The 12,222-nt window shown below is 36.0% G+C and overlaps 1 protein-coding gene across 1 annotated transcript in view; it reads right to left on the reverse strand.

Moving 5' to 3' along the window:
- The window catches only part of LOC103243954 (protein eyes shut homolog), a 447,411-nt gene that overhangs the window by 213,911 nt on the left and 221,278 nt on the right, over positions 1-12,222 (reverse strand). Inside the window, exon 5 of the mRNA XM_037987163.2 lies at positions 5,293-5,513. Coding sequence (XP_037843091.2) covers positions 5,293-5,513 — 221 coding nt within the window. The remainder of the gene's footprint in view (positions 1-5,292; positions 5,514-12,222) is intronic.

Consider the following 12,222-nt stretch of genomic DNA (forward strand, 5'->3'; position numbering starts at 1 on the left):
CCTAGTGCAGTGGTACGCAAATGGTGACCTTTTGCTAAATCCTGCCAGTCACCTATTTTGGTAAATAAAGTTTTATTGGAACACAACACAGTCATATCCATTTGTTTACATTTTGTCAGTGACTGCAGTCATATGCATTTGTTTACATTTGTTTACATTTTGTCACAACACAGTCATATCCATTTGTTTACATTTTGTCAGTGGCTGCATTCCTGCTACAATAGGAGAGTTAAGTTATTGCAATACAAATTCTGTTATTTGCTATCTGGCCCATTACAGAACATGTTTGCTAGCCTCTGCCTTGGAACATGGAGGATAGCATTGGTTAATGATGAATAAAAACTATGAACACAGTTAGAAGCGTAGAAAGCAGATTCATTGAGATGTGGAAATTATTGACTTTCAATGCATGGTAAAATACATCTATATGTGCTTAGGTCCTGGTAAAATTAAGAATAAATTTAAAATTAGTGTCTCAATAATTATTTACTGTAATGTCAGTGATGTAAGTTTCTAGTGTCGTGGTTGTATAGGGTATATTCCCAAACCTGATGCTCCTTTTAATTACTGTTTAACTTATTTAAAAACATATGGCTCAGAAAGGGGAAAGTGATTTAAATATTATCATTTAATTTACTAACCTTCCTATGCCCTTTTGGAAACAGCTTGTTTTAAGTCCATAGAGATTTGGATACTCAGAATAACCCTTCTGTATCACTTTCTAAACTGAATTTCACTACATGCAATTTGGACTTCTCTGAAATGAGCAACCACAGGGGTTTGAAAATTCTAGTACAGATTTATAACAAAATGAAAAAAGATTGGACACTGTCCAGAAACTTGTGATGGTACTCAAAGCAGAATGACATTTGCTCAGTAAAGCTGCTGAAGTGTTACTTTCCTTAATACTTTTCAACATGAAATTTGTCTTCTTCTAAGCAGATTACATTTGTAGACAGTGTAGGAACAGCACTTTACGGCAGTAAATTAGATCAACCAAGGTACAAAAATTAGTGATGATTTTGCTTACAATTATCCATTGTAACAGCATTTCATTTTGTGAACCCTAAGGTCTAACTCTATGGCTCTGAAACTCTGTTCATTCACTACCCCACTCTTGCGTAGAGAGCTGGTTTCTTTAGGGGTTATCTCATATTGTAACACTATTATTCTTTACTTATCGGGGAAAATAGGCATGTGTTTTCAGGAGATACAGATTAGAATGCCCGTGTGTGTGTGTGTGTGTGTGTGTGTGTGTGTTGAAAAATCTCCCTTTCTTAAGGTTCTCATATACCCCATTAGGAAACATTCCCCAACCTTTCAATTAGAGTCCTGGCCCAGAACGATTAAACTGTGATGAGGAATTGTTACGTGTATTTCAAAGTAAAAACTTTATGCATACATGCTACAGTATTAAAACATCAGTATCTGCGTATTTTGAGAGCAGCAAGCAGAGAGGTAAAAGGGTTTTCTTCCTGTCTCTGTAATAATCATTCTTTTATTCTGAACATAAACTGTCTATTACTTTGAAAGTAAAGTAATATAACATATAAGCCTATAAACAATTTCATCAGGCCATCTTGTCCATCCTCCCTGAATCCAGAAAGGCTGAATATTAACACATCTTATTGAAATTGATCTGCTATTTTGAAAGCTGTCTTGCATCCAATTTTCTCTTCTGAGAAAATGGGAGGAAAGACAAGGGAAGTTTAGAACTCTGCCTAGATGGGCTCAGGAGTGAGATCAGGTCACATGGCATGGACTGAGGGAAAAAAACAAAGTCAAAGGGTGAGAAGGACTGGAAGAGAGTTTAGAAGATTTTGGAGAAATCCACTTTATGATGTGGCAGCAGAAAGAAAAAAAACCTTTGGCTTTGGATAACAACATAGACAGGAAGTGAGTTACCAAAATCATGAAGTCAGTTCAGATCCATTTTGTCAAAATCAGAATGGGCTCACTCAGTAGCACAGGGTTTCTCTAAATTTCTTTCTTGGAAGACTCTACACTGCTCTGTGTATGCCAAGTGTGAGTATGCATCTGTTGAGGGAGAAAGTTAGTCATGGTGACAGCCCTCTGTGTCCTACCTCTTTGAAACATGTTCTTCTTAATGAGCTGAAACTGCTTATGGTCTCATTGGGAGTCTACGTTCCTCTTCAGTACGTTTTCTGGTTCTCCTTTTTGGATTACTGCACAGACTGCCGGAGTGCTAGCTGTAGGGTTGGGTATTGGTGGGAGGACAGTATTCTTATTCTGGTAATCTCCTCCGTGGTCCTATAGCTGTCCGTTCTCTTATATTAAACTTCTGATATACTATAGGCATCTCTTTTTGGATCTTTTCAAGAGGTTAAAAAAAAAAAAAAAAAAAAAAATTGTTATTCTGGAACTGGCCAACTCCAGTGTATCATGTGTTGGAGTACACAAGGGGATTGTGGGAATATAAGTCATAGCTGCTATGGAGCAGCATGTCCTATATGCAACAGTGTAAGTAGGTAGTTTACAGGAGTTGAGCACTGGCAATCAAGATAGAAAGCATGTTGTTCATAAGATGTGAATAAGTGTTATACTTAATGATACACAACTGCTACATCTCCATTTGGCCAGCAATATAAAGGGACATACAGATCTGCAAGCCTTTAAATAGTGCATGCCAAATCAGTTGACATTCCAGTAGATTTCTCTGGAGTTGTGGTTGAGAGGTTGAAAGATTTAGAAATGAGTATGGAAGGCGAGATAATGTACATGATGAAGACTGACAGATACAATTTTTTTTGTGGGAAAATTTACCTTAAGTCCTGAAGAGCTGATAGAGCTTCCACACTAGAATAAAAACTCTTTATGTTTTTTGAATATACGTCTTTGATTTACATATACTTTAGCTCTTAGTTGGCTCTCAGACAGTGTTTGTTGGAATAAGTCTAAGAGAATCAATATATAAAGTATAAATAAATCTAGGACTGCTTACATATATCCTGTTAGGATGATTATCTTTATTGTTATTTTTAAATACATATTAAATAACTGAGATTGGAATTAATGTGATGTTCTTTAATTCATGCAGATAAGAGGTTTACTTTATTTAACAAGTACTTGGCTTACAAAATATCAGAAAGTTAATGTTCTAAAATAAACCTTATCCTTACCAATTTTTCTGAGTTGGTAATGTTAGACACTTTTCCAGGAAATGAGAGTGTATTAGTTTTCTATTCCTGAATAACAATATTAACACCAACTTAGCAGCTTAAAAGAACATACTAACAGTTAACTCACAGTTTCCAAGAGCCAAGTTTGGGCATGGATTCACTGGGTCTTCTGCATAAGAATCTCACATTGCAGTAAAGGTATTGACTAGGTTGGGGGTCTTATCTCAAGTCTTGATTGGGGAAAGGGCCCATTGTCAAGCTCATGTGGTTGGTGGTAAAATTCAATTCTTCACAGTTGTAAGAATGAGGGATTCAATATTTGCTGGTTGTCAGCCAAGGGACACCCTCAACTCCTTGCTTCTTATTGGCTGGAGGCTGCCTCAGTGCCTTGTCATGTGGGCCTTCCCCAAACTGCTGTTTGCTTCCTCAAAGGCAGCAAAAGAGATAATCTCTTTGTAACTTACAACTTACACTTCTATGTAGTCTAATCCTGGAAGTGACATCTCATCACCTTAGTTTATCGGATAGTCTGTTGGTTAAAAGCAAGTCACAGGTCTCATCCACAGTCAAGGAGGGAAGATCACACAAAGGCATGAACAACAGGAGGGGGACTGCAGGGCCATAGGAGAGTGTGTTCACCACATATAGGGAGGGAGAAAACACAGTTCTCGTCACTTCTGTAATTTCATCAGTAATAAATCCTCATGGAAAATATTTACTTAGGTTGAATGACACAAATATTTCAGACATTAGCAACGTCAGTCGAGAAGTTTTTTCTTGTTTCTGTTTTGCTTAATTCAACAGAATTGCAAGTCCTTTTGCAGGATTCTGAAGGTTGCCTTGCTAAATTATTTTTGCATTATTAGATTTTGAAAAACAATTGGGTATTAGTGGGTCCATTATAAAGCAAAATACTTGTTGAGTCAAGCCTTGAGGAAAGTGATGATAGTCAAGGAGATATCTTCACTCTCAGCCCCCAGATTTACTCTCTTTTAGTTCTTTAAATCTGTATCTGTTGTACTTATGTTCAATAGGTCTATGTTGCTGTTGTTATTGTACCAATGTATAAATCTGTATAACTCTCTCTTCCACTAACCATGCTTTTTTTTTTTTTTTCCCCCCCAAATTTATTACTGTCATTCTGTGATTGGTAAATACATCACCTTGATTTTATCATACCTGTCCAGTCCTCTGTTTCTTGTCTTTGCGATTTGGTTCTTTCGCTCTCCCTCTTTTTTAAAATTTTCTATTCTAGTGATCACTATCAGAGCTTGTTTCTGTCTACCATTTTTTAATCCTGTTTTTATTGGTAAAATTTCTCTCTTTTCTACACGATGTATGGAGATATTTACTTTTATGGAGTCATTATTGACTGCTTGATAACTTGCCCCTTGAAAATACTGAGGTTAATTAATTAAAATATTTCCTGTGTGATTTGGTCAATTTTTCTTTGACTTGAATTATTGTAAGTTGTATCTGTTTCAGCTTCCATTCTGTAATTATTTGTAGCCCCAAAATAAAGAATTCTCAGATGACAGAAGAAAATTGGGAATATGTTTTACACTGTTCAAATGAGACTCCCTCAGGGTTGATTCAGTTAAGACATTGAAGTGGAGCAAAATTAATTTTAATTAAAATCTTCTTAAGTTTATAAGCATGATAAATCTGCTTCAAGAAGCAAAAAGGATATAGGATTGCAAATAAAAAGAGAAAACAGATATAATTTTTTCTTCATCTCTAATCTTAGCAATCTAAGCAGATTCTTTTTTGGCAGACGAATAAAAAATAAATATAAAAATTAATAAATATATCAAAATCATCAACAATGAATAATAGCCTCTCATTCATATTTATGAAAAGCTGGAACACCTAGATAAAAATGTGGATGCATTTGAAATTGCCAAAACCAGGTCTAGTTACCTAGTTATTGTCAGAGTCTGAGAATCTCTTGTCACTTGAGCTACCATATGTACATTTCTTTGGAAAAACAAGAATTTACCACATGTGTGCATACTCTAGGTGATGCATAGAAAAACTTGAGAGTCCTGGACTTGTATTTTCCCTCTCTCAGAGGACAATGCTGCTGGCTCTTGTTGTTTTAAGAATTTGGAGTCAAGCAATGTAGGTTGGGAATCAGGAGACTAGTACTGACCTGAGGCAGGTGCCATTGTTGCGGCACAGATGATGAGCACACCAAGGGACATGGCAGTTCTCAATATTCTTTCCACGTCGTGCTTCATCGATGATAAAGAATTCTTTGTTGTTTACTTGAAGGTCTAGAATGCAGCCCCTGAATCCATAAACAGGACCTGCTTTCTTATGAATTTGAACATTTTCAGGAATATGACCAAGGAACATTGATTCAAAATATACCTGTAGAAAAAGTAACAACAAAAAATAGGGTGTTGTCAGATTATGTGGAAAAGATGTAGGATGTTTGGTTCTGTAATTAGATGTGTTTTAATGTGTTTTTCTGTGTAAAACAGGTTGCTGCTGTTGGTTAGTTTTGTCACTTCTACTAGGTGGGGAGATAGACTGTTTTAGAAAATGGTTCTTTTTTATATCTCTTTTTTATCTCTAACAATATCTAATAATATTTAGCAGAAAAATAGACACTCAGCAAAACTCGCTGATTGATTACTTTGAAATGTTTTTTCAAGCTGATGTGTTTGCATTTTAGTGTGAATATTCCCAAATAATAAGTAAAAAAGAAAATAAAGCCATGTTAGCCAATTGTTGTTAGGGATTGAATTGTCTTCCCTCCAAATTCATATATTGAAGTTCTAATCCCTAGTACCTCAGAGTGTGACTTTAATTAAAAATAGTGTCATTGCAGATGTAATTCGTTAGTATGAGGTCAATACTGGAATAAGACAAACCTATAATCCATAGGATCTTTTGGACATTTATAAGGACTTTTATAAGGACAATAGTCCTTTTTAGGACTTTTATAAAGAAGGTCGGATACAGACCAACTGGCACACAGGGAGATTGCCATGTGAACAAAAAGGCAGAGATCAGGGTGATGCATCTATGGGCTAAGGAACATCAAATATTGCCAACACCTTACCAAAAATGAGTTGAGAGACATTAAACAGATCTTTCTCAAGTCATCATATGGAAAGAACCCTACAGTTCTTGAGTTTCTAGTTTCCAGAGCTGTAAGAACTGTAAGACATCTCTGTGGTTTAAGCCACCCAGTTTGTGGTACTTTGTTATGGCAACCCTGACAAACTAAGGTAATCACAATATATTATAAATATCCTAAAATATGAGCAAGATGTATGGTGCTTGCAAATGGTGCTTGGAAAATTGAAAATGTTACCGTTTCCTTTCTCCAAAATTTGAACATAATATGCATGAGAAGTAGAACTTTGCTTAAGTAATATTCACTTCCTTAATTCACATTTTATTCCAAAATCAGATCAAGAAAAGACTCTTGCTTTGAGAAGCCACAAAAACATCACATCATCTTATTGGGATTACTGGCTAGCCATATGCAGAAAACTGAAACTGGTCCCCTTCTTACACCATATACAAAAAGCAACACAAAATGGATTAAATACCTAAATGTAAAACCCAAAACTATAAAAACCCTGGAAGGCAATCTAGGCAATACCATCCTGGACATATGAACAGGTAAAGATTTCATGACAAAGACACCGAAAGCAATTGCAACAAAAGCCAAAATTGACTAGTGGGATCTAATTAAACTTAAGAGCTTCTGCACAGCAAAAGAAATTGTCAGCAGAGTGAACAGACAACCTAAAGAATGTGAGAAAAATTTTGCAAACTATGCATCTTACAAAGGTCTAATATCTAGCATCTATAAGGAATGCATACAAATTTACAAGAGAAAACCCCATTTAAAAGTGGGCAAAGGACATGAACAGATGCTTTTCAAAAGAAGATATACATGCGGCCAAGAAGCATATGAAAAAAAGTTCAATATCACTGATCATTAGAGAAATGCAAATCAAAACCACAATGAGATACCATCTCACACCAGTCAGAATGGTTACTATTAAAAAGTAAAAAATTAACAGATGCTGGCTGTGTTGCAGAGAAAAAGGAACACTTACACACTGCTGGTGGGAGTGTAAATTGGTTTAGCCATTGTGGAAAGCAGTATGGTGATTCCTCAAAGAGTTAAAGGCAAAACTACCATTTGGCCCAGTAATCCCATTATTGGATATATACCCAAAGGAATATAAATCATTCTACCATAAAGAAACATGCACCTGAATGTTCATTTCAGCACTATTCATAATAGCAAAGATATGGAATCAACCTAAATGCCCATCAATGACAGATTGGATAAAGAAAATGTGGTACATGTACACCATGGATGGAATAATATGCAGCCATAAAAAAGAACAAGATCATGTCTTTTGTGGCAACATGGATGGAGCTGGAAGCCATTACCCTCAGCAAACTAATGCAGGAACAGAAAACCAAATATTACATGATTTTCATTTATAAGTGGGAGCTAAATGATGGGAAATTATGAACACAAAGAAGGAAACAACAGATACTGGGGTCTACTTGAGGGTGAAGGGTAGGAGGAGAAAGGGGAGCAGAAAAAATAACTATTGAGTGCTAGGCTTAATTCCTAGGTGATGAAATAATCTGTACAACAAAACATCATGACATGGTTTATCCATGTAACAAACCTTCACATGTGCCCCCAAACCTAAAAGTTAAAAAACAAAAAAAAGAAGTCACACCATCTTAAAGGCAACCAAGCCATTTATAGAAAATTAGTAGAATAAAGAGACTCTGTAAAGGTAGGCTGTTGATCTACCTTTATTTGATCAATACATCAGGGCCACATCTTACATGGGAGTTAGTTCTAAAGATGGCAAATAATATGAATATTTCGTAGAAGCTAAATTGTCTTTGGAAATCCTTTAGTCACCACATTGGAGACTAAAATGCTTTCTCCAGATAATTCCAACACAGCTACATATTTCCTCCAGCTTTGGAATAGCTTGCGGTTTTTTCAGTGCAGCTGTAGATGAAGCTGGCATTTCATGTCATGTTGTATAAAATCTCTAGAACCCCCCAGTGTGTGGTGAGATGTACCACTGTCAGACACAAGAGGGAACTAATACTGAGTACAATAAATTAACTTCTCACATCTGATGTTCATTGCAGAGCTTATGCGCATTGACCAGAATGATGTTAAAATCAGCATACATGATTTAAGTTGCTACTTGATTTCTACTTTCCCACCCTCAGCAACATATATAATTGAATTCTCATAATTTAGATGTACATGAAATGCAGATCCTCTCTGTAAGAATTTATGAGCTACAATTGAAGTCTAAAGAATCTGGAAATAAGACCCTGCTCTTCAGGGCTGTTAGGCATATGGCAGGTAGATGCAGCAACATTTGTGTGGGAAACATCTCTGATATCCCAATTCCCAAAACACACATTCATACCTCAAGCTGACATCTGAAAAGTATTTAAATTGGTATTACAGATACAATAAAATGGAACACTGTCATTGCCAGAATTAAAAAAAGTAAAGCCAAATCATTAAGTTAGGGGTCTGGTGGGAGGAGAGTATGAGAGATGCCCAGCAATATTGCTTTACGTTTATACTAATACGTGCTGTTTTCATGCGGATGTACTTTTAGAGAGCAGAAGCATGTTTAATTCTAGGAAGAGCAAAGCATCTCCATGACCCATAACAAGTCAAACTAACTCTGTATTTGAGATCTAGTTATTTTTAAAAGACTGAGTCTCTGCTCCTAAGGGCGTCTTTACTTCTTTTTTTTTCCTGAGTATTTCTTCTTATTTGGATCCCAGAGGATGACTATCTTTGGGGATGTTATGGTGGAAGCTAAAACTTTCAAGGTGTATCAATAGAACTGTCACATAGCATAGGTGTATTTCTGTTTGTTTTCACATTCTACAAACTATTAGCAGACCTGTCTATCAGCTAAGGTAAGTGATCCACTGTGAATACAACTGGGAACTATCATGAACTTTCAGACTCTGCATCCAAAGGATGACCTTCCTCTCACCGTGGATCTCTGACATCTTTGTGTATTGATCACACACCTGGAAAAGTGAAGCTTTCACTGTTTTGACAAGTGTGCTGTTTTAGCACAAAACTGGTAGAGAATGGAAGAATACTCTCCTTTTCTGTCGGTAGTAGGAAGGTATGAAGGAAAGTCTATAGAGCTATCAATGATTTATTAGACCATTAAAAAACACCCAAACAATGGAAGTAGATGGCTCTTGTATTTTTTCTGATGTGAGACTCATGCTTGGTTGGAGTCCTGAAATGTCTAAAAAAGCAGATGCTGTTGGCTACACATACATAACCATTAAAATGGTCGACTTCTTCTATTCTCAGACTTTCAATTATACAAGAGATGACTTTTGTGTGTATAATTATTCCTAAGGAGATGGATCTTTAAAATAAGTATTTTCTAATAATTCCTTGTGAATCAGACTATGAAGAATAAAGTCTGACATCAAGATATGATGTTACAAGATAAAAGCACAGAGAACAGACATGAACAATCAAGAAGGAATTATGAAAATAATAAAAAATATCAATGATAACTGAGGGAAAAGGTTCCATATCTGACAGGAGTGAAATGAACACTTCCTTTCCTTTCAGAGTTTCTTTTTAAAGGAAGAATATATTTATTCTTTTATAATACATACGAATAAAATAAGAAAATAGGCAAAGGGGAAGTAAGATTCTAAAATCCAGCAGGCAGGAGAGAGGGTAGATAAGAAGCTGTCATATTTATTGTTTTGTTTTGTTTTAATTTAAATTTAGATGTTGGAGTACTGCATATCTTTCTGTATTGATATCCTGATTCAATGTTTACTTTTATTTTACATTCTCAATTCTGTGTCTGAAGTTAAATGACTTGTGTTAACAAAATATGGGGAGATGATTATAAAATACTTTTTGGTTAAAATTAATTATCACTTGCACTTATCTTTAAGAATATGATGACTTACAATGGAAACAAACTGGCTTTTATTTAAGAGTCATTACCATTTTTGGTTTTTAACATTATTTGAATTGTATAGAAACAAATTTAAAATCAGAAACATTAAGTTTTGGAATAAAGATGGATAAGAAATGTTGGATAAAGTGTTTCAGAAGGATTTATTGAAGTAACTTTTCACATGTTAAAAAAGCTTAAATTCTTAAAAATTATTTAAATGAAATAAGTGAAAAGGGATAAAAAATAACACAAGCAATATTTATAAAAATTCCCATTCTTTTGCAGTTAAAGGATTGCTCTCTCCCTCTCTTTCTCTTACTTTGCCCTAAAGTATAATAATCTGTGAGCATATGATATCTTCTATGTTAATTTATATTTATTTTTAGGACAGAGCCTTCACCCTGATTATCTTGGGATTCTGGGCGTCCATCGAAGTGCCTTGAAAATAGGAAGTTTCATGCATGTTTTTTACAAATGACCCTGTTTCATGAAATCCAATCCTGCTTTTCCTCAGTCTCTTAGTTGTCTTTAGGCCTCTTTCCCTGTGTTTTGCTGCCTTAGAATCTCGATATTTTGCTAGATTCAGCACATGGGATGTTGTTATAAGATCCCACTCAGAATAAATGTTATATTATTATTCTAATATACCCTTCTATATTTAATATATATGTGGTATAGTGCATAGGACAGTAGCTCACACAAGGTTTTTTCTTTAAAAATTTGATAAATATGAGTGAAGTTATTATTGATGTTATGATCAATAATGCACAGTTAATATTTGATTCTTAAGGCTTTCTAGGCTAGGAAATGTCCTCCAAATAGTATCTCCTCACCTTGTTGAAGGGACAACTAAACTTTAGAGAAACAATGATAAACTGAGTTGCTACTTTGTGAACACATTGATCTAGGGAAGTGTAAATAGAAGTATGTGGGATTACTCTTGTCCATAAAGAAATTAAATATAATTTAAAGAATGAAATAATAAAAAAACTGTTGCAAAATAATAGCATATAGGTCAGCAAGATGGCAGAATAGGAAGCCCCAGATCCTCCTTCCCCTGTGGAGACACAGATGCAACAAAAATACATGGACCGATTCCCTTTGTGAGGATTTAGAAAACAGTTAAGAGGGTTCTACATGTCAGGTGATTGTGAAGCCAGCTGTATCAAAGCTGTAAGGAAAATTTATGGCATTCATTCATTACAAGTCCACTCCCTAACATTGCATGGCATAATGAAGAGAAAACTCCTTGCTCCCAGTTTTGACTTGGGACGGGAAACAGAAGACTTAAACATGTCCAGCATTCAGACTCTTTGGGGAGCTGTCTGAGTGACTGGCTTTTGCCTTTTCTGACTCCGGAAAGGGTACCACACTGGGGATCACTAAGAGCAAAGGTGATGGTTTGGACTAATATGCACTCATTCACCACAGTCTCTTGTCCCGGCTTGGCATGGGATCAGAGAAAATTCTCACCTTCCAGCTTCTCACCAGGGAGGTACAGTAAAGAATTAGGGCATGCATCCAGTGTTATGGTTTTTGGGGGGCTTCTGTCTCACTAGTTTCTGTCTTACTTGTCTCAGAATGCTGATGGGACCTGGCTTACTCTCAATATCTGGGTACTGCTGAGAAAAAAAGAGTGTTGGGAGGCTTATTCTTGCTTCAAGGACCCAAGGTACAGAAGACAGAGGCTGGTATAGCTTGGTGACCTCTCCCTCAGGAGAGAGTGGGTAAAAGAGTGGATCATGCACCCAATGTTCTGGCTTTTCAGAAGGCTGCAAGAGACTAATTTCTATCTTGTTTGAATGAGAGTGCTAATGGGACTTGGCATACTCTAGAAGTCTGAGAGCTTCTGAGAATAAGAGAGATGGGCAGCTTGTGGCAGATCCAGAGAACCTGTAGTACCACATACAGAAAGTAAACGGAGCAAGAGATTATGAGCTCCTGAAAAAAGAAACTGGAAAATCACTTTAATTTGGAGTCTGCATGCACAAGTTCAGAGAAAACACATCCATAGGAAACATTTGAGAGGACCTCAGACTGATGGTTAAAGGTCTTTCCATGTGCAAAAAGCCAGTCCAAAAAGACTGGAAGAAGTGGCT

Source organism: Chlorocebus sabaeus, chromosome 17 (assembly GCF_047675955.1).
Source record: "Chlorocebus sabaeus isolate Y175 chromosome 17, mChlSab1.0.hap1, whole genome shotgun sequence".
NCBI lineage: Eukaryota > Metazoa > Chordata > Mammalia > Primates > Cercopithecidae > Chlorocebus > Chlorocebus sabaeus.